General features: G+C 35.6%; 1 protein-coding gene across 1 annotated transcript in view; it reads right to left on the reverse strand.

Moving 5' to 3' along the window:
• GALNTL6 (polypeptide N-acetylgalactosaminyltransferase like 6) overlaps window positions 1-24,597 on the reverse strand; it is a 433,114-nt gene that overhangs the window by 265,855 nt on the left and 142,662 nt on the right. Inside the window, exon 2 of the mRNA XM_053941431.1 lies at window positions 5,761-5,869. Within this exon, the coding sequence (XP_053797406.1) occupies window positions 5,761-5,869 (109 nt within the window). The remainder of the gene's footprint in view (window positions 1-5,760; window positions 5,870-24,597) is intronic.

Genomic DNA, 24,597 nt, shown 5'->3' on the forward strand with positions numbered 1-24,597 from the left:
GTTCTATCATGTACTCAGTTTTCTGACAGAGGCAAATTCTATACAACTGCAGCCTTGTACTTTCTAGCTTCTTCTGCAGTGTAACTGTTGTAAGCTGTAACTTGAGATCCAGTGAAAATGTGTACCCAAGCTACTGCTTAAATAATACTGTGATATGCCTTTTCACAATCTGAGGAAGCCATTCTGTAGTTACCCACAGAAAACCTTAAAGCCTTGTGACAAAAAACCAAAACACCAAACTCTATTTTCAGGGTTTAAACTTTTAAAGAAGGCACTACTAAAAAAAAATTTCTCTTTCCAAATCAGTATTTTAGAGTATAATAGTTTTATCATGCTTGGCACCCAGCTCCAGGCTGATCTCACTCAATAGGACATCCAGACCATTAAGAGTGGTAGAATCAGATCACAGTCTGCAGCACTTTATTTATTGAGCAAATGCATTTTAATATGTGAAACACTTTATGTAACTGCAGAAAATTGTATCCATCTTTCATACTATACATCCTTTTATGTGCTGACTCCTTGACAAGCCATGATTAACATTACTGTTCAAAATTTTTTAATCATGTTAGACTTGCATTAAGATAAACTGACAAACATTTTTCTCTTTTACAAACAATACATTGTAAACTGCATGAAGCATATTCATAATTAATGCTACGAACAATTAAGTTATGATTGTTTATTGAGACCTTGGCTACCACTACAGCTCCAATTATACTGCAAATTCTCAAATTCTTTCCAAAGGAATTGCAAGTTCAAAGACCTAAATTAAATTTAGTAAACTTGTTTAATATATAATGCTGACAAAATTCCCAGTGCATAATTCCATATGAAATATGGCATAAGTAAATCAGTGTTTTAGCATACACTTCTTTTCCTGCACAAATTTTATTACATTTATCTATATAAGAATAACAGAGTTAATTTTTTTCATAGAAAATAGGGAATTACAATTAATGTTGCTTTCTGTATCAGGCTGCCTCATATCTTCTAGAAACCCTCTGGAACTAGGCTTGACATGTTCCTCTGAATTTAAGAATTTCAAATTCACAATTCAAAATTATTATAAGGATTAACCAAATATTTGAGCAGAAGTAATGGAAAAGGATCACCAGTGCACAATTTCTTTAAGTAACACTGAAGTAATATTTCAGCTGTTCGCTACCTGTTACTGCTGTACAAAAGTGCTCATGTCTTTTACCTTCTTTTGACATTTTACCCCAAGAATACAGAGCTCCAGTCTATTTCCACTGTCATCATAAACATGTACAGGTCACTTATTTTTCAATATCTCTGCTTAGTTTGTTTATAAAACTAATCTGTATGAATGCTTGTAGAACTATAAAATATACTGTCTGTTTGTTTATAGAGCTAATCTCTATGAAAGGCCTGCACTGAGGCATGTAAAAGTCAAGATCTTTAAAATCCCCTTCTTCCAGACAAGGTAGCATTTTGAAGAAGCAGAAAGGTAAAGGCAATACTGAATACAGGAAAGGATTACAACCTTCAAGCCTTCCCTCCCTATGAAGCATCCACATGATATTTAAATGTACAAATAGGAGGAACAAAGACAGCAAATTGCTCAGTAACTGCTGGAATAGACACTAGGTGTTACAGTACTTTCTGAAAGATTTTTCCTTTGAGATCTTATTAGCAGACAAGACCAAAATGGCTCAACAGTCAAACATAAAAATATTGACAGCCACTTATTTTATTCCTTAGCTGATTTCTTTTGAAGACAAAGGTTTTTATAAATTTACATTAACACAGCTTCTTATGTTTTGCCATTCTTTCAGAAATTAGTTTATTACACTAAATTTTCAATCCACCTCATAGAATGTAATCATTTCAGCATACACATGCAATCAGACAAAAATAACTCCAAAGCATTATAAAGGAAAACATCAGACTGTATTTAAAGAATAAAAATTGTAAACAAAAACCACTTGCAGTATATAGTCTATGTGTATCTTATTGGCTATTAATATCACTGATAGAATAGATTACATGCTTTCAGAAATAAAACCTTATTTTTTCCCTTTTTCTACTCAATCTGTTACCCTTTTGTAGTACTTTTTTACCCTTTTGTACATTGGAAAAGTTATCACTTGTAGTTAAAAATAGGTTGTCATTATCAGAAACATCACCAGATTTGAATATAAACATTCAATCTGCACTTCTTTAAAAGCCCAGGAATCATATATGAATCCTGCCTCTTTCCTGAGAAGAGCTGCAATTCATCATTACCGCTACTACTCGTAATTGATGATAAAGCTGAGAATTTCTTGAGTGAAATAGATGAAATAAATTTCAGAAATGAAGGAACAATAACATTGACTGATTCTTGAGGACTTTCAGTCTCACTACCCAGGACATAAAGATAGAGGTGAAACCAACATGATGTCTTTTCATGGATGCTTCTGAATTACAACCTTAGGCTTTCATGGCTCTCTTCTGTGAATCTCATCCCCCATGAGAGCATTGAGGGACCTCAGACTCCTAGTTCTGCACAGAAACCACAGAAAACCAGTGCTATCAGAGCCACAGAAGCTGCCATGCCCCTGAAATGAACGTCTTGGTAGAAATGTCCTCAGAGTCCTCCCTATACAACTGAAGTAGGGAAGTTTCTGATAAAACAAAGAAATGGCAACTACAGTAGTTGGCAAAGCCAGGAGCCTCAGCATCCAGGATCTCTAACGTCTGTATAGATACAGGTAGATTTACAGTGCTCTGACACAGCAGGCATTGCTGTAGCTGGGCTAATACACACACCAGGAGCCAGCTGGGTCATTGCTATGCAGGCTGTGTTCATGTAGGGTGCGCCCACCACTCTGAAATCCACTGCAAGAGCACTCTTGTTTATTATTGTTTATTATTTACCAAAACAAAAACTGACAGATGTAGGATTTGCATTTGTTTACAGTTCTCATATTATTAATGCAAATTAAGCATATTATTCATCAGGGCATATCATCAGTTATATTCCCAAAGGAAAAGAAATTAATAGAAACAAGTCTTATTTTAAATTCTGATTTATTGTCAAAAAGCTGGCATGACTTATAAACTCCAATAAAGTCAGTTTCTCTGATTAGCTTATTCTGTGCCCTCCCACTCCATTGTAATATCTGATTGACTTAATGGCTCACTTTAGAAAATGGAAGCAATTAAACTTTTTTTTTTTCCCTTCCTTCCAAAGTATCTATCAGAACTGTTTTGTTAAGAATGACTTTTTTTTTAAGGTTAACTTTTGCTTTCCTTTTGCTATATTTCAGTCACTGGTTTTGAGCTAATGACAGAGTAATATTCAGAGAAGAATGGAAGTGATTGCGTTGACTGAATAACTTAATTTTAATTTCACTACATCTATTCTGTACTGATAAGATGATAAAAAGTATTTTTAAGTCATTACATATTCCTTTCTGACATTGCGTAAATCAGGGCTTGGATAACTGACAACTAAATAGGTAACTTCCCTGTCCCACCAACAGTATAACAATTAGTCCTTCTGCAACCTAACAGCATTTCCTTGTCTTCTTGACTTTTTCTATCAAGATTTACCAGTATTGTTAGAACTGGTTTGGAAGTCTTTACAAAAACTTCCAAAATTGCTTTCAAATTAAGTTCTGGCTACGTGTAAAGCCTTGCCTCTCCATCCTTCCCTTCAAGTACCTTCTCAAGTAGCATCACCATGCTAACAAAATGTGAAGTAACAAACACTTAAAATAAATAGAAATAATACCTTTTTCTTCTGCATGTCTTGCAAAAGGCTTTACTCGATTTCAAGAGGGAAGACCATTCAAATTCAGAAACATAGGTTTTAATTGGTGGAATGAGAAGGGCTCAGAATATTTGTCTATGAAACAGTAGTAGTCATTAAGAAACTAGTACCTCTCCATAATTAGAAATTATGAAATCCACATTCTCAGTGCTTAGGAAATCATAAGCTTCACAGATAAACAGCCAGACTGAATTTAAAAAATACTTCACTCTTTTCTTGTTTTCTGTACAAGCATTGACTGCCTTTCCTGAAATGTCTTGAGAAGCCCTTCCACATCATGCTTTCAGATAGATTTTTTACTAATAGTGTATTTCAGCTAATGTTATTAGGAAGTAAAAATATATATAGTGTGTCCCAAAAGAGTGCATTGAGATGCTCTAGCTTTGCATTTTTATTACCAGATTGTGATTTTCAAAGAAAAGAGCACTAAAAGGTATTTTAATCTATTGAATAATGATGACAAATATAAATTATTTAAATGATATCTCTAAAATGTCAAACTCAGAAAATGGTAAAATAAAAAAAAATGTAAATAAGTCAGAATATCTTAATATTCACATGCTACTACAGTTACATTAGGTTTAGGACTAGGAATTACAAAGCTATATAACATTTTTTTCAGTTTCTCAGTCAACTCCATGCAATGGCTTGCATTACATTGACAATGCTTTAAGCTAGCCATCAGACAATCATAAGTATTACTGTTATTGTCCAAAACATATGGGGTCCACATTACATATTTAGAAATTAAAAGTACATTGCCAAAGCATCCACACACGTCCATTCCAACCAGCAATGATATTCCTCACATATATGCAAGTTTCCACATGCATGCTGCTTTTACTTTGTACATTCTCTCTTACATAATTGTCATTTTACATTTACTAGTTTGGAACACAGCAAGTATTGATCTGACAAGTACCAAATTGCCAAGAATAATTTCCTTCCCCTCCCTACCTTTTTTACCTCGTTATCACATGTGGGAGGAAAGGATAATTTCTTTAGTTAATGATCAAGATTCAAAAGAGAAAGGGAAAAATAGCTTAAAATATTAACATACACTTGGAATATTTTACTAGCTCAGGTTCCTCCAAAATTAAGTACTTGCTAAGTGTTATGAATCTGTCAACGAGATTCAGTTATTGAGATATTTTGGGGGAGGTTTTGGCTGTCTCAAGGCAGTGGGATGAAGACAGCATAATTTGTTTTACAATAGTAGATCGGCCTTTGTAAAAAAAATGACTTTCAAACACTGATTAAGGTGTAATTCAGCTGCTATTTCTCTTCCTTCCTTCTAATTTAAATCATCTTATATTGAATAGTTGTACATTATGTTGTAAAAGAAGAATTCAAATCTGAACATGCTCTGATGACAGAAAGAAGAACACAACCATACTCTCTGCACGTATGGGATGCAGCACATGAAGGTACTTTAAAATTACATTACTCACTGTAACAAAGTGTCCTTCAGTCTATTTGCAAACACAATTTTCTCCCATTTTCAAATAATTATAGACTGTCAGAATGAGATGAAGTTGCTTTAGCAAGACTAAAGGATCAGATGGTAGAAGTGTCAAAGGTTCTTGGCAGCTGTAGGTATTGAACTCTGGTTTTGTTCATTGATTTAAGGATAATTTGGCTTTATTTGTAACATATGTCTTTGCAAACTAACACTCTATTTGGTCACAGTCTGACAACTGACTTCAACAGGGAAAATAATTTGTTGATAACATTTTTGATGATTGTACAATCATTATATAGTTATTAGCAGGGAAAATGTTGTCACTTGGCTACTTTCAGAGATAAGCTATTTGTTCTTGGTCTGACCTCTCAATTCAGAACATGATGACCTTGTGACATTGCTACAATCAAAAAAAACGTTGTTAGGAATGCCTCCTACAGAACTCAAAAGAACAGACAGTAATAGAGAGAAAGAATAGTAAACAAACCACTTCAATTTGTTCTGAACTCATGTATACCTGAACGCATAGCATCTTTTTGAATGCTTTCATAATCATGCCAGTCCTTCCTTTTCAGGCCATCAGTCCAGGTAAAGAGCTGTCCATCTCCCAGCCCCAAAGGAAGTGTCTGTAAAAAAAGTAAATAAACAAACAAATAAATATATATAAATAATATATATATAATACATATTATATACGTATATTATATATATACACATATATATAATATACATATATAAGTGGTTCATGTTATTACAGAGGAACCTTCATAATACAGCAGTAGCCTTACTCAGTTTATTCAATACAAATATTGAAACTTTACTGTGATAAATGAAGTTATTTTTACAAATACTGTGAGAAAACAGTGAATTTAGCTCTTGACAAACAATTATTTGAAGTATATCAATGGAGCTTAACATTTCCCTTTTCAGCAGAGTTACAATATGACTGCTTGGCAAGAAGCTCACGGAGACTAAACAGACCACTTAGACTAAACAGGTTTCAAAAATGCCTTATCCTTCAACACACGAAGGACTTGGTTTTTTTTCTTTAAAGTATCAGGTGTGCAAAATTTGAGTTGTAGTTACTCTGCACTTTACAATGTTCCCCTTTCATTTTTTTGCTAAGTTTTTTTTTTTTTTTTTAATAGCTGCTACTAAGTTATTGTTATTCACACAAAGTCAAAGAACTGCAAAGGCCCAGAGTAAAGAAATTCTCAAAGCACTTTCAACTCCTGTAGATCTTCACAATAAGTGATAAGAAGAAAAATACCCCAAAACACACCACCCCACCCCTACAGAATACCCAGAAAAGAAACCCCCATACAACGTGTAGTTGGTAAGCTGACTTCCCCTTTCCAAATTCCAAATTCCTGGGTAAAGATAAAAACTGCTTTTTGCTTCTAAGCAAGATTATCTTCCTAGAGCTCTTTATTTTTTTCCCCCTTGATTCTTTTTGCCAAAAGCTAGTATTTCTATGAAAATTAAGAATCAAAAAGTACAATTAGAAGTACATGAAACATAGATTCATTGCTAATAAGAATAACATGAAAACTCTAGCTCTGCTAGTTGCAGGTTTAAATCAATAAGTTGTCCAGAACAAAAGGCATGTATGAAATGCATGCTAGAAATGTTCTCAAAGTTATGAGAAAACACATTCAAACAGCAGGTTCCAGGGACACAACATCTGATCAGCCTTCTACTAGGAAACACTGAAAGCCCTACAAAAATCTCATGGCTGTGTAACAGTGAAGCTTTGCCCTTCATGTTTGAAGTTTGTAAACTCAATGAACACTGGACTCACCCATATTCTCTTGCTGATCTTACACCACTGGCTGCACAGATCTGGATGACACTCCCTGACTCCAAGTGAAATTGTCCCAGCATGCTCAGTTAGGGTTTCTTTTTTCTAGGATAGACAAATATTTGCCAAGCTACATGATGTAGATCTGGTTGCTAAGCCATCCTTAAACTAGGTTTCAAAGGCTTTTGGATTTGTAATCAAGAAGTTATGCATGCCAGGCATGGCTGGTTACCTTCAAGCAAAGGATGCCAGAAATCCTGGCTGACAAAGATTTAAGCTGAAAATACCTGCTGTGGGTCAGCTGAGAATGCTGGCTATTCAGGGCAAAGTGTCATGAGCTCAGTGCTCTCCAACAAATCCCTGAAATACTGACGAAAATCCATCACACTCTGCTACTATGGCCCACATTTCTAAGTTTTAGTATTAGAGGTAACTTATGTTACATAATGCCAAACTGCAATCTAGTTTTTTTATTCTTCTATTACCACTTCTGCAGACATATTCCAAGAAAATACTGCTGTCATATTTTAATATGATAAAAGTCAGAAGTTCACACATAAAAGAACTGAAGAACTTAATAGACCTTGATAAAAATATGTCGGCTTATCAAAATATCTAACCTTTCCTGTCATTAAAATGAACTCATTAATTACAATAATTTTTGAGTTCAAACAAGGCTAATGTTCTAATAGTAATATTAAATTGCTTGGGTTTTAAAGTCAGAAGCATAAGGTAGAACACAGGCTGCAACAGCATTAATCATTATTCTTAAGCACAAATTTCCAAAATAATCTACTCTCAAGCAGTAACTGGTTCTTTAAAAGTCAGATTGACTTCAATTAAACTTGTACCCTTCTCAGTGTGGGTACCGCTGGTGTGAATCACTTGGTCCAAAAATGAAAGACTATTTAAACTATCAAAAGCAGGATAAAGTTTACTTTTGTGACCTTTTATTCCTGTGCTAGCTTCTTTCCCTAAAAGTAGTTATTTAAATGGCAAGTTTGCAGGACACTGAAAGAAAGCTGAGTAGTAGAGTTTACAGCTGGTTTCCCATCATCTATTTGCATTTTGATGCCATTACTCTCTAAAAATATTAATTACATGTAGTTACTTTACCTGATGGCATTTACAAGTCTAATGTACCAGGAGACTCTTGCAAGCATAATACAGTTAAATAAATATATCCACTAAAATTAATCTAGTAAAAGGATAAATATAAATCGAAATATCATACGATAGACAAAAACTAATGGAAGTCTCTCTGTGGCTCATATTTTGGAATGGTAACATTGCCCTAAGAGGAAACAGGAAACAAACCACTGTATTGGTGCCATTACAAGTTCCTGTTTCATTACTGAGGGTATTGCTTGGATTGCTGGGATTTCTTTTTAATAAATCCCTTAACTCCCTGGCATTGTACCATGGCAATTTTTCAGCTCTAACATGCTTTCACTGTAAGAGGAATTCAACAGAATGCTCTCGTGTGTCGCTTTGTAAAACCAGTATTCAGACAGCACCACCTCGATGCTGACTGAACATTGTGACCCCTACAAGGACTGGACTTCACGAAATTCACTCTGTGTACGCACTAGTTTCACCTGCGCAGTGAGCATGAAACAGGGCTTAGAAAGGGATGTCGAATTGCACAGACAAACTCTCTGGGAAGAGCAAGTTTTGCAAGTTCTTCAGCTCTGAAGAAATCCGAACTGCTTTCAGTCCCTCAACTAAATATCTCCCTTGTCAGCAACTGAAGGATGTTTTTTTTTTTTTTTCTTTTCAACTTACTATATTGTTTAACAAGATACAAAAGCACTTGAGAAAATGGGTTTCTCCATTTCACTTCTACCTAAGGGTAAACAAATCACATTTTGAAAGACCTTAAAATACAGTTTTTGGAATTTTTTAAAACTGCTAAAATGCTCCATTGTAAAAACTCTAAGTATGCTTACATGCTTCTTTTACCCAGATGATAATGACTGGAAGAGCTCCCATTTCTAAAGCATTTCTAGCCGTGGAAGAAGGAAAAGAAAAAAAAAAGAAAAATAATGTAGTATTCTTATTCTAGCATTTGTCTTCTCCCTACATACTTTTCTTTCTGAGCTCTCCATCTTTTTTGCTACCTTGACAAATTAAACTGTTTTGTATCAAACTAGAAGCTGCTCTGGTTTAGTTATACAATAAGCTAACTCTCTGGTTTAATGGCTAGATAACAACAACCACCAAGTGTTGCTACTTGAAAAAATGAATACAAGAAAGCCCATACAACTCTACATCCCATCTCAGAACGACAAGTTCTGAGTAGGTGAATATGACATCAAAAGATGGAGTGTGCTAATAAATCTGTATTCTGAATTTTGCTGAACATATATTTAACCGTAAACTGATGGACTCAATAAAATAAAATTAACCACAACAAATAGGTACAAATGCTAAAGAAGGCAACAAAAGAAATTCTTCATTTTAGGGGTAATGTATAAACAGATCAAAATTATTAAATTTATGCTATAAAATGCATAATAAATTCAGCAAAAAAATGCGTCTAGGTGTTTAAACAAATAACCAAATTATGTTGGGTTCCAACCCATAAGAGAAAAAATTGATCAAGGATTATTATCTTTGTGTAAGCAAACTACTGAACCATACATCATAGGAGACATGGTATTCTGGAAATACACATTTGCTATTTGCACATCTTGGGTTTTTATGTCCTTAAATGGCAGCAACACTTCACGGATCGTGTCAAGTATTAGTTCTACGTGTGCCTGTAAGAGCACTAGTAGTCTTTTGGTACACATAAGGGCTTTAAAATGGAAATCCTGACTTCAGAACATTATGATTCCTTCCAACACATAAAGTAATGCTTCTTTCTGGTGGAAACCAAGATAGGAGAAAAGAGAAGACTCAGGCACACCTGCACCTGCTTCTCCCCAGTACCTTAACCTAACACAAAAGTAAAGCTTATATGTATTCTTTACTGACATATCAATGCATATGGGTGAGAAACGAGCTCAGCTAAGTAATTAAAATATACTCAGTGTTTTCCCCTCCAAAACATTTCTGTACATCACCCACAAATAGTGCAGTCTGCCCCTACAGCCCTTAGCCTCGACCTCATGAACCATTTTCATCATTGCAGAACTATTACAATAGCAAATATTCCATTGCATACAAAATGTTGGATTTTGACTGACTGTCAAAAAAAATCCTACAACAATTTATCATCCAACCATTTGTTACATGTAGTATGTGCCTCTGAGTTACACATTTTTAAGTGTTTCAGTCCAAAAGGGATTACCCACCTACAGGAACATTACATAGAGCATCTGCCTTACTATTTCATTTTCACATTAACCTCAAATCTTATGGGATGCAAGACTGATACAGTATTACATAAACTGAGAAGACTCTTCTCCTCCAGAGAAGACTTAACATCTGGTTCAATTACAGAGAATATGATAAGCACCAAAAAAGAGCTATTACCAAAAACTTACTCACAGACTATTAGATCCCTCAGAGAGGAAAAAAAAGCTTCTCTACTTTGACATTTGAAAGCTTGAACCAAGAGACAAGTGCCTTCATTGAATAATTCATTTATTTTTAATTTCACTCTGTGGAGGCAGACAATTAGAGGGGACTCAGGCAAGGCAAGAGGATATATCAATGGAAATGCAACTTAAAAAAAAAAAAAAAGATATTACAGAAATTACAGATTTACTTTGAGCCTGAAGATTTGCTTACTGGCTCTAGGGACATTTTACTAAACACCAATACATAATTGAATACTGCACTAACAAAGCATCATATAATGATCAGCATAACCACATCCAATTGTTTAATGAATTTTAGGAAATAATCTTATTTAGACATAAGCGCTTGTTCACACTCAGGAAAATATACAGATGGGAAATAAAGGCAGTGAAGAAGTACTCAGACACTTTTGGGGATATTTCAGGAGAAGCATAAAAATAACCACTGTTTGATTCCTCTTTGTTCTTGGAATAAAAGCTTCTCTATAGTGTTTGTAAACAATGTTGTGTAAAACACATAATTCACTACTTTTTTTGTACCCTTCTAACATAGATCATTCTCAGGACTAAGTTCTAACTAGCTACTCAGATCAAAAACGACAATAACAAAAGAATGAGAACTTACTGAGCGATTAAATTCATTCCTTCATCAAAATAAAATTAAGGGTAACTTTTTAACAAATGGTGTCACTGGGTGTAAGACCATACATTCATTATAAATCAGTTGCAAAATCACAATATGTTCATTTACCAGATTTCTCTTCTGGTATTATTAAAAGTATATGAAGACAGACATTCTCATGAAGCTTTGTCCCCAGCAGTTGGAAGAGTCATGAAACAATTTATTTTGAAAGATTTCCCCTTTTCCCGATCATGGTACATTTTAGCACAAGTGAAATCTTAGCACTATGGAAGCCGAATGTGAAGGCAAGCACTCAAGCAAAATCCATTCCAGTGCAGTGACTGGGTGAGGATATTAAAGGTGAAAACCAAAATATTATTTCGCGTAATGAAGTGCTTGATGTAAGGCAGCCTGATCAACAGAAAAGGTGTAAAACCCAAGCATCACACTATCTCATCTCTACACCTTTATGCTTGAGCTCTGAACACTGCCTGTGCAGCTCTTCCTTCCTGCATCTCTTCAGTGTTAGACTAAAAACCAAAAAAAGGCCCCATATCTGAACTGAGATCTGTGTATAAGTACCATGCATTGGGAGCAGGTACAATACAGCCCTCAAGTGCCTGTGAAGCTCTCATTACCATAAAATGGAAGTATTACATGTAGCAATTTGGAATCCACCATGACTATTCCCCTAAAGATAGCAGGAGCAGGCATTGCATGGCCTATAAATATCAGCTGATAGTTTTGAAGCTCCAGGTTACATGTTTCCTGTCTGGATCCTTCTCTGGGATTCTGTCCCTCTAGGTGGGGGGCAGTGGCTGCAGTACATGCAGTGGCAGGCTTTGGGGTGGGCAGCAGCTGCCCTGTACACGGGGGAACCCAGGTCTCAGTGCCATCCACAGACAGTTCCCATCAGTCCTGCACCCCTGCTGGGCAGCCACTGCCTGCCAAAACTGATTCCCATAGGAAAGGCACTGATGATGAAGCCAAGGTTGGCCAGTAAAATGTAGAGAACTACTATTTTCTATCAAGAGAAGATGGTAAAGACTCTAAATCCAGAATATTTCAAAAAGAATGAAAAAATCAAAATACATTGAGATATAATTACTGCCTTTTATTTTCACTCAATTTTAATGTAATTTTAAAACACTTTAAAAAATGTGAATCTGAATTGTTTTCCATATCCTTGGCTTGAAGCCATATAATAGAGACTTCAGGACATGATGAATTTCTTCATATGCTCAGATTTCCTGTGCCACTTATTTGCTATGCCAGCAAATAAGTCTTCATTGCACTGACATTTACATTAGTAGAAATAATTAGCCCAGCACATCAAAAAAAGGGCAGCACTTGATTTAGTCTGTGATATCTGAATGACTCGAGGTTATTTCATTTTCGAAACACTTATATAACACTTTTTGTGCTTGTAGATTCTAGACTATCATGGACAACCCAGTAGCATCGTGCCATCAATTCCAAATCAAAGCTGTTAATAACGTTATTTAGAAAATGCCAAGCTCCCCAAGCATTTCATTACAGAGATTTTTATAGACAGGTATAAAAATGCTGTTATTGCTGCACTATGGTTATATATTTCACGTCACAAAACTGCAGCAAAAAAGATTAAGTTAAAACATGAGCACAGAACTCCAGAGGGGTTTGTATCTGTTGAATATGAAACATCATGAATTGCCAAAGGTGACCTATGATGTCTGGCAGTGAACCCTGGCTTTCCAAATGACACAATTTGAACTGACTGTAGGGTAGGAGGTAGAGTCTAGACTTAAAGGATAATAAAGAAAAAAAAAATAATAATAATAAAAGAAAATATTCCACAGACCATGCAACTCTCATCTCTTTCTACCTGCTGACCTAAGCTGCTGATAGATTCACTCAATAACTAAAACACCTAAACCTATATTTTCTTGCTTTATTTTCACTTGTGTCATTTCCAATTCAAGGAAAAGAAACCGAACTCAAGTAACATGAGTGTTTCTGATGGACCTAAATGAATACATGCTGCCCAAGTTGACCATGTACTGCTTTCTCCAGTTCTTCTTTTTCAACTGAAGACTATTTTGACAGCAGAACAGGGTCAGCTTGCAGAAGAGCCTGCACCCATATTATACTATTAATTTTCAGGAAGTTTAAAAATCATACTTGAAAGCATGTTTATGCTGCATTTTTTTTAATACCTACCTTTTTCAGAAATTATTTTTACATCAAAAGACCTGAAAGGGGTTTGAAGAAACTCAGCAGGATTTTTGCCAGTATTGGTTGGTTTTGAACCAGAAAAGATCTGTCAGACCATTCTGATGAACAATATAAACAATGGCTTCGAGTGACTGCTGGAAGACTTTATTATATACTACATTTCTGAGGTGTTTAATTATATGCCACATGGATAAAGAAAATTTTAAGTATGTTCTCTTATATAAACTGTCTTCTTCTTAAAAAAACCAAAACAAAACTGAAAATCAACACAACACCAAATCACAAAAATCAAAACAGAACTCTATGTTCATGGAAAGAACCACATTGTTAATAATTTTGTAATTTCTAAAAGGCTGAATAATAAAGATATGACAGTGCTTTTTCATAATAGACTCTTAATATACATGTTTTTCCTGAAGTTTAGAAAAATGTCTTTAGATTTTTACTATGTTGTCACACTGTTTTGCGTTGGCTACGGCACTAACTTAACATAAAAAGTGCTTTTGCAGAATTCAAGCATCAGGAGTTTTAAGCAGGAATATATTTATTGCTTTCTTTGTTCAGTGGTGACTAAAAATCTTATTTTCTTATGATAACTTCTGATGCAATTTGCCTTTGCATTTCCTTTATTATAACAGTAGTCTCTCTTAGGAAAAAGATTTTAAAAACAGTGAAGAACGTTCAATACAGTTAGGTTACCCCTAATGAGTAAAATTTAACTTATGTGCTGCTTCATGAGGTAACAAAAATAATTTCAGAAATATTTTCTCTTTTTTTTTCCTCCTCTGTTGCACCTCCTATAAAAATATGAGTTGCAGCATAACTGGATCATTGTTCATATCTCTGTGGTACAACTGATAACAGGTTTGCAGCAAACCTGAAACCACTGATCCAGAAGACCCAGTAATACTAGAAAAAAATAGTAGAGGGAAAATACGGATTTGTTTGAAGAGTGTTTTTAACGTTTCTTGCTGTTCTATGCCACAAAAAAATTCATGTTCCATAGGCACCTCTTTGCAGAATACTCAAGCTTCTGGCATTAATAACCAAGTTTGTAATTTGCAGTTTATGTTACATTGGATTTAAGGAGAAAAAAACAACTTAGTTTAGTTAGTTTACTTAAGTAAAGCAATGAACCCCTGTTGAAAAAGAATTATCATCTTGCACTTGAAGGAAGACCTTAAACTAATTTGCCCAAATGAGAGAAAACACTCTTATCAGCAGGCTTGCTGATGCTGCAGCACATGCATTATTACTTGATCTCTCAGAATTCTTTTCTTATGTGGGCACTGGATAGTAATTTCCATTGTCTAAGAGATTTTCAAACACAGTCCACAGGCTGCTGCAGAAAACAAGCCGATTAAACATGACTGACAGGTTTACATTCTTGTTCAGTCATCTTAACACGAAGCTGATAAGGAGACCTCTTGCAAGGTCTTTGGAAGCATGACAATTTCTGTGCTTTGCGTGAACTCAATGCAGATTTACTGAGAGCAAAGACAGTCTTCCCAATGCTTCCAGCACAATGAAGTTTGCACCTAAAGGAACTAAAATTTTTGGTGGCTGTACATATTCACAGATGATCACGGAAGTCTGAGACTCATCTGCTTAAAACAGTTCCTAAGCTCTGAGCTAAAGACTTTGTTTAACTTCCCTGTGTAAAGTCAGATTGCATGTATATTGCATTTTTTTTTCCAGTCTGAACCATACCTCTTTTTGCTACTATTAATAGTTTTTAGTTTTTTGGGATTTTCACTTTATTTTTTGTTTAGGTCTAATTGTGCTTTCTCAATCTGACTTAGCTCCATACCGTTTTCATACTCAGTCCCCCAGTCACTACCTTTCTTGTAAGAGTTTTTTTTCCCACACTTCTTTCTTATAGGTAACTCTCTAAAAATTAAGTAAATTGAGTTTAAAGAGATTTTACAAAATAGCAATATTTAATATACTCCCTTCATTTGAGAAAAAGTTGTTCACTCTTACTTTCTAGCAATGGAACAGTAACAAAATGATATAAGAAGTATCTTAACATATTAAACCAGATTAGATTTCGCTCACCTTTCAATGAATCCAGTAAATTTCAAGAACAGGTTGGCTAATAACACCAGAAAATTCAAAGGATTTTTTTTGTGTGAAGTTCAACAATCAGGTGCAGAATCATGAAAAATGTATCTGGACATTCCTTTGAGGTATCAACTTACCCCACCTCAAATGTGGACTGGGTATGCCTAAATCACATCTGCCCGTGCCGATTTCCAATAGCAGAAATTGCACAAGCACTCAAGGCAATTTCCTTCAATACTTCATTATTTTTGAAATTAGGAATTTTCCCCTTTCATCTAACCTGCGTTACTTGCCATTATTTAAGCCTTTCATTTCTTTGTTCTTTTCACCAGGGAAAAGAATAACATATTTCCTTTCTAGCAGTTACATTTTCATGGACATGAAAATTATTTTTCTCTCCTAGATTAAATGTTCTTATTTTTTCAACTTCTTCTTAGCTCTTGTTGCTGACCCTCATATATGAAATATATGAGAACATATTTGAGAACAGCACTACTTCATTAGTAATTGGATAAGGCTAAGAATAGCAAAATGCAAGCATATAGCATATATATGAATATAGAATAGGATAATGCAAGTATAAAATGCTTTATTAGTAATTGGATAAGGCTAAGAATAGCAAGTATAAAATTAAAACCCCCCAAACAAACCAACAAGAAACATGATTACTAAATGGATGAAGAACTAAGACAAGTACCAGGAGGCTACATTTCCTACAAATTAGCAAGATTAAGTTATTTACTGTAACATGCTTTTTCCCTGTCTGAGAATAAAACAGCCTTGCATACCCATTCTTCATGAATACTTCATGCTTCCTATCCAACCTAACACTATTTTATGAAGCAGCAGTGAATTACCTTAATTAAAGTGGACAAATGACTGAAATGGCTATAAGCAATTAAGATAGTCAAGATTAAATTTTGTTATAAACCTAAAACAACACTGAAATTCAACTGGACTCATATACTTAAAATTACCAAACTACTAGCAATTTTGATCAAACATGTCTTGTACTTCTGGTTGTGCCTGAATCAATACTGAGTTTTCCCCTAGCAGTGAGGGCATATTTAAAGAATTCACATATGCAAAGAAATCCATCCCCATGACCAAGAGCAGAAGGAGGAAAGACTTATAAGAGGTTCAAATTCAAACAATGACCTCTTCTTTTTTTCTCTGAACCAAAAATTTTGATATTAGACAAACTGATGATCTCCTCTGTCTAATGCCATTTAAGATGACCTTTCCATTTTATGCCAATACTTTTCAATTAAAAAACCAATCACAGTATATTTCACTAAAAGGAGTACTGTGATTAGTTAAATCTAATTTTATCAACAGCCAGAATGTGAAAAGCATATTAAAGTAAGGTGAACAGCTTTGATTGATACACTGAGTTTTAATTTCTAATTCCTCCTCTCCCACTCTTTTGGTAGGAAATGAAGGTTACATATCATTGAGCAGGGTAAGCTACTGTAACTCAAATGTAGCTTCAAAGATTTGACCTTCAATTTTTCTCCCCCCTGTACTGTATTGTACTGTACCTAATTGATAGGTCTGGGGCTATGAGCAAAGTTCTTAAACACAAAATTCTTTAAAAAAAAAAAAAACACAACAACCAATGACGATGAGCATTAAATTTCATTATCATAGTTCTTTTGGAAGAAGAATCTATATATACCTTTGCTATGGACTATTTTTATAGATTTTGAAAAAGTCTTCCTTAAAATGCAAAATCATTATTTTCCAATGTGACTTCACTTCCTGAGTTAATGAAGATGTCCAGTTTCTCAAGAACTAGGACCTATCCAATTTCCAAAGCTAGGTATTTAAATTTGTGTTTACATAAATTAATATAGTCATCCTAAATTTCATCAGTATGCACAACACCTACAGATGTTACCTTTTAAGTTTAAGAATGCTCATGTTAATTACTATATTAAACATCTTGTACTTCAGACCATCCTGTGGCACTGCACCAAAGAATTCATGTGGAGTCTGTGCCCAAAAGCCATTAAATGCTGCAAAAAACACGGCCAGAGAGTTGTTACTACACTCTCCCCCTTGAGAACAAGGGCAGCAGGGTGTGACAGACCCTTCCCATGACTCCCTGTCCGAGGGCCAGCTTCCAGCAAACTCCAGGCAGCAGCCCCTCCTGCAGCCTCCTGCCAGGTCACAGCTGCAGTACCAGTTAACCCCAGCCCCATGGAAGCTTTCATGCCAGCAGGCTCTCATCTGCCTGCAGGCTGGATTTCCCCAGGCCTGGCTGGGAGCTTAGGAGAGTCTCCCTTCTGTCTTTGCAAAGTCTCTTTGCATAAACATAAAACACTTTTATTCCCTTCACACTACCTTAGCTGAACTCAGTGTCCTTATGTTCCCCAGCAGAGCTGATACCCAGCTATGCTTCAGTAGCTCTAAGGCAAACTCCAGGGCTCCCTAAAAGACCAGTTCTCTCTACAAGCAGGGCCATTATTATCATGTACACACAGAGGAAAAATTATATTATGACACCTACTGCCACGAAGTAGCTGTTCTTTTAAAACTGACTTTTTACTGATGACTCTTACAATTACAGGGATTAATATTATTAGTCCCCCTTTTCTCTTAGCTGGATATTTCAATACTGAAAAAAATCTGAACTTTAAAATTTCTCAGATCTGGGGAAGAGTCTAAAAGGAAACACATTAAATTTTCAGTTTAATATATATTAGAATCCATGGAGACATTAAATTTCACTTTTCATCTATGAATATTAAACATTAATGAGTTTTCAGGTACAGAGATATTAAGTAAGACTTCAGAGAGCGATGACTTAGCTTGGATACAGAGAAAGAAAGTTCACAAGGGAAGCTAATAAAGGTCAAAACCACAGAACTACCATAAACCAGAACATAAAATAGAAGAAAAAGAGTAATTCAAACAAACCTGATTTTTAAGGGGGCTATTAGAACTGCATATGCATTTTCACAAGCAGAATTTTCATGTAAAACACAAAGAAATGGGAATTAAACACATAGTTTCTATTTATGTATAATATTCAAGTGGAGAGATGACAAATATTTCTTGAGTGACTTTAGAACAACTTGTGGAGGAAGGTGACTAACCTTAAACTGAAGAATTTATAAGCACAAACAAAATCATAATAATAGCTGCATCCAGATCTCCCTTGTTCCTCTCATGACTCCTGTTCTGGAGACATTAATGTCTATAGATATAAATATAATAATGCAAAAACCCAGACACACAGGGATTACACAGAAAGGTTAAGTAATATGCCCTGATTGCATGACAGTACACACAAAATACAATGAAAGAAGTTTCTAAGAATAAACAGGAAAGCCAAAGATCATAGGTCAACCAAGTGACTGCTTATTTTTTGTATATTTATAATTTATCTTTCTTCCTCTATCATTTCTTCATACACACAACCCCTCCCTACAGGTATAAAAACAGATATTTCTTTCCTCCACCCTGAATATAAAAATTTCTAGTTAAAAAAGAAAAAACAACCTGGCCAATATTTGGAGACATTTGTCAGAAATATAGTGAGGCAAAATTAAACACTAGATGTTCCGTAGGGGAAAGAAAAAAAAAAAAAAAGAAGAAAAACAACCTGAAAGTCACAGATCTCCTTAACTTTAAACAGCAACTAGAACTGTTTCAAAGCTGTATTCACAGATGTAATTCTGAGAAATCAGTTACAAGCATATGATGCCTAGCACAGCACATTGTGAAGGCTATTAATAGTATCAATTTAACTGAAAATTTTCACTTTTACATGTTCTTCTTTCAGTCTAATAGATATCTTTTCTATTATCACTCTGATATGCCATTTATTGCATGGTATGTGTCTTGGCATACATACCATACAATAAAATATGAACAGCTCAATAGTAATTTGTAAAATATCTCAGACTTAAATTCAGAGATAGATATATAACAAGGGATTTTTATTATGCTACAGCATCTACCACTGTATTTACAATACAATATATGTACCTTCAAAATACAAGTATCAGTATCCATACCTTTAGATCTTAGATAAAGCCATTTGAAGAAGCCCATCACTTACGTAAACTTCATCAGGTCATCATGAACCCTAGATGAAACAAAGCTCTGGCAGAATTTTCCTCCAAGTAATTTTCTGAGCAGCAAAATCTGAGCTCCCAGGAACACCTGTGCACAGTCATGTGCCTCCCTGAGTTTAGACTAGTGAAGCCTGCTAAACCTCTTTTTGCAGGTGAATTATCAAACCCAGTCAGTGTGAAGGAAAAAGAATAAACTGAAATTGTGCTCTTAACTGTGCTCAGCATGAACCATGTTAACAGAAGGAAAACAAAAGGATTTAGTTCTGTTACTAAATTAAACACCACCACCCCTGCATTCATACTAACTGCAAATCTACTGAACAGAAGATTTCTTTTCAAACAGAATTTCACTGTGCAAGCAAATCTTATTAAGCTTTTACCACGATCAAACTGTCAGAAGTATTATGAACAACAGTTGCAATTAAAGTTTTATTGTAGATACTTCACTAGGATGGTGTCTAACATCCCTAGTTAAGAATCACAAGCCTATAGTGCTCAGCAGCAAAACCTAATTTTTACCCAGATGTGTTTACAATTAAAGCAAATGAGGAGAGAAATATAAGCATGAGACAATATTATTCAGCATGGAAGACTATGTTTTCAGTGCACTAGGAACCTAAATAGTGCTAAATTCAAGAATTCATCATCACAAAAAAGGATTTCCTTTTTAATTTAGGAGTAGTTATATTATTTCATAGAACTGTGCTTTCTGCTCCTCTGAGGCAACAGAGAAGGAAGACCAGGGTTTAGACTGAGATCCATGGACTAATGAGAATTGGTATTTGAAAATCTAATAAAAGAGCTGGGGTAATCTCCAAACCACTTGGGGATTAAAATTACGAAGAGAATCTTTAATGTTTTATATTAGGGACAACAAGACATAGTCAAGGCAGTAGTCTTTTCCTTGTTCTTTGTCAGTTCTAAGGAGAAAGAGACAACAGGGATTGGGATGCTAATGCTTGAACAAATACTCAGCTCTATGGATCAACAGAAGAGGTTCCATATCCCTGAAAATATGGGGAAAAAAACTTAAGTTTTCGATTTGTCTCCAAACAAGGTACCATAAACTATCCTTCAATCAGAAATAACTCTTTAGCATGCTGATTTTTCTTCTAATTTGTCTGGAAATCTTTTAAGACAAAATTTTCTTCATACAAATCATTAAGCATGCCTCTTGGGTTTATGCAGTCAACCAGACCCATGGATTTCTGCCTCCCCAGTACCTCTTAATCTCACTCATACAGACACGGCCTTGATTGCAAAGGTGATGACACCAAACTACATTGCCACAAAAGGCCTCATGTCACTCAGCTCTTCCTGGAGAATATGCACATGCTACAATGCTTTGTCAGGTCTGTATTTGACCGTTTGCCTCTATCAAGCCCATACTGCACATGCAAACCCAACAGAAAGTGCATCACTTGGGCAGTGCAACATCTTCCCCATGACACATCCTGACTTGGAGAAGTCCTCCATCCATTCCTTTTTGGAATTTAAACCATGCTCACAGTTTCATTTGCACAAATTGCTCTGTATTCACTACCAGTCATTCCTGATTAAGGCAGTACTTGCCATCCATCTATGCTCAGGTATTCATCTGTCGGATGGTCTGTGTTTAGTACTAGACATAAATAATTTAAGAACAGTTTCTTTTAATGTTTATACCACCCAATTCCAGTTCAACATACCATTCTCACTAAGAGTGAGAATAATTCTCCTTAAGCTGATCTGAAGAGAAATTTAGAGCTTTAGAAGAAGTTATAACCTTGTTCTTCTCATACCACAGGGGGCAAAATGCCCTGCAGTTCTTGCTAACAGTTTCTTCTGAGATGAAAAATAATCTCTATCTAGTATCAGCCTCTGCAGCAAGTGCAACTTAAGGAATTCCTTCAGTAAGAAATTCAAATAAAGCAATTCATTCAACTCAAGACTCATTCAATTTCTGCAGCAACTGGCTGTAACTTTTTTTTCATCCAATTATGTTTTCTACATCTCTTTAAAAGGATGGAAGCATCCATTGATTGATCACCAGGTTCCCATAGCTAATGCACATGTAGAAATGGAAAATTCACTGCAGAAAAATCTTTTGGAAGATTTTAATCTGAATTTTTATTTACATTAGCTTTTATCTTTTTCCATTAATTTATATTATCTTAAAAACTGTGGTTCTCAAAACAGAAATCAGACAACCATAATGTGATTGTTATGAATGTTATATTGAAATATTTTCCACTAACACTTTATCTTACTATGGTGGCAAATAATCACATTAAGTCATCTTTAAATGCTTCACAGTTCTTAGAATGAATTGATGTATCAGGAAACTGCAGTATGTAAGGTACTTTTAATAGTGAATAATTTTGTCAGACTGACACATCTTCCTCTGTAAGGTCTTGTTAGGGAGACCCAGACCTTACCCAAGTGGCCACAGTAGCCAAACCAGGCACATCCATGGGCCTGGGGCCAGTCCCTAACCCACAGCCTGCTCATCCCTGTGATCCTGCCTGGCCATCCAGGCTGCATCTCACCCCAGCTCTCCTCTGATCCTGACCCTCACACCTGTGTGCTGGTGGCCTGGCTGTACCACCAGGACCCCAAAGCTGGGCACATGCTGCTCCTGACCATTTCTACATCAACAATATCACTCGCTTTCCCAAGTCCAAAAGGCCTGAGAGTACCTTGAAAAATACATAACTCACAGAAAGCTGGAGGTACATTATCCACAGAAATATAAATCACAAAGTGGGTTGTTATGTAACAGAAATTAATACGTAGCCCAATAATGAATGAATTAATGAATTGTTACATAATATGAAGTAAAGTCAGCCAGAAACTTAACAGCTGCAGCCACCCAACCACCACCAGAGGATCACCCTGGTGACTGGGAACTAAGGAAGGTCACAAGTTCCCTCCAGAAAGCTGTTCTTGAGGCCCGGGAGCCATCCATCCACACGGGGCTCTGCGGGATAAACCCTGCACCCAGCAGGGCCCAGAGCAGACCATCTGCTCAAGTGCCTTGTTCAACACTACCTCAGGAATGCGCTACGCCTGGCCTGAGCTAAAGCAGGGGAACAGCAGATGGAGGTCAGTTTTCTGTGGCTTGTGAGTTTATGATGACCCAGAGGCTTCCTCAAAGCACCTCTGGTGAAACCACATAGGCAGCTGACTTCTGGACCCAAAATGAGTCATTGACAAGAGAAACACCACACTGCCCAGGCCAAAATGCACTCAGTTAAATTAATGTACCTGAAAATAAATGCCATAAACAGCAGTCTTTCTTTGAGGAAAATACAAGGCTACACTCAAGCAGTACTACGTACTAAAAAGGAAGACCAAATACCACAGAACAAGCTTGCCATAACACATCCCAGTCATAAAAAGGGGGTAAAAAAGGTTAAAAAACCCTAAAAATAAGGGAAGAGAAAATCATGAAGAAAAATCATTTGTACCACATATAAGTCTGAAAATCAGAACTGAAAAAAAAACCTGTCATCTATCTAGAAAGGTCCAGATAACAGAGATATTAATAAATGAGGCACTACATGAAAGCACTGATAAATGATGTAATTTGTTGCTTTTAAAAGGGTAATGGTCTGACAGAGTGGATTGCAGATAATGAAAGGTGACAGGCCATACACTGCAGTATACATGCAGTGCAGAAACACTTCTAAAAGTGCTTGGGAGTACTTTTGGGCAAAGGAACATGGTCTTTTATAACAAAGAACCATTAGAACAATCCCTGTCATGCTTTTGTCCCTTACCAGCTAGCCCACATACATTTCTGCAGCAACTATATCTTAATTATCAATTCACATCCAGTATTTTCCATCCAGATGTCTTGTTTTGGAAACCAGGAGCTGCACAGTTGGGATGTTGGCCACTCTGCAACAGTTGGTCACAATTCATGGAAGTGTCAATAATTTGAGGTATTACCTACAATAAAAGCATTGCTTGGTCAAAGTATTAATGCAAATCAGTCAAATATCAGCTGTCAAATTGCATCATCCAAATTCTATGTTCCAAAATCTACATGTTAGAAAAAAACCTAAAAAAATAGAAAAAGATAAACTCTTTCGTATCTGCAAAATGTAGTGGACTGACTTAATAAAAATAATTACAAATACATTACCTGTAACTCTCCTAAATTTTACTTTGAGTCTCAAAATCAAACCCTCAAAATGCCTGCTGAAGAGACTAGAGCTATTATGGTAGTGTATAGTAGAGCACTGAGCAGCACATGAACAAATTTTCATTACTGCAGTTAGTTCACAAGGTTTGACTCATCAGTGGGTATATTTCAATTCTGGTACAGTAAATACACATAAGAGACACAGCAATATTATCTAAAATGGTAAAAAGAATTAAAACTATAAAACAGTCCTTGCAGACAGAGGAATAAAGCCCACATTGTCTATCATTTACACATAACTGCACAGCTTGGACGCTTATTTATTGAAAGTAGAGAGAATTTAATGAATGTGCCAAAGGTGTTTCCTGTACCTTCCTCTTACTTGCCATACCAAATACTAGCACTACAAATATGAGAACAATTCAATCACAAATACTGAAGTGCTACAGCTACTATACAGTCAAAAATGTATGCAGACAGAATAAAATCTTCATGGTCTCTACCAGATTCTAAATACCATCTTATTGTTTTCTGTAATCTGATTGTTTTTCACAGTTTAGTGTAATAGACACATGTCTCTACACATCTCTATCAAAGTTGTGACCTTAATTTGACATTACAGTTGCCTTTGGAAAAATGTGACCTATGTTTCAAGAACATATAACCCATGAGTAGCTGCCACAGGTAAGGTGTTGACAGGTTATTGGAATGCCTGTCACCTTCTTGGATGGCTTACACAAGTGTCAACAGTGGCAAATGTCATCTCAACATAAGGACTTGACCCTTAAAAGAAGGTTTTGCTAATGAGCATTTCTGAAGTGACACTGTGTAGTGTGTGTCATAAGAATCCAGAAAAATTGATTAAAGTTTTTTCTTGCTTAACCCACCATTATCAAAGAGTATCTGTACGTG

This window comes from Vidua chalybeata, chromosome 4, assembly GCF_026979565.1.
Source record: "Vidua chalybeata isolate OUT-0048 chromosome 4, bVidCha1 merged haplotype, whole genome shotgun sequence".
Lineage (NCBI taxonomy): Eukaryota > Metazoa > Chordata > Aves > Passeriformes > Viduidae > Vidua > Vidua chalybeata.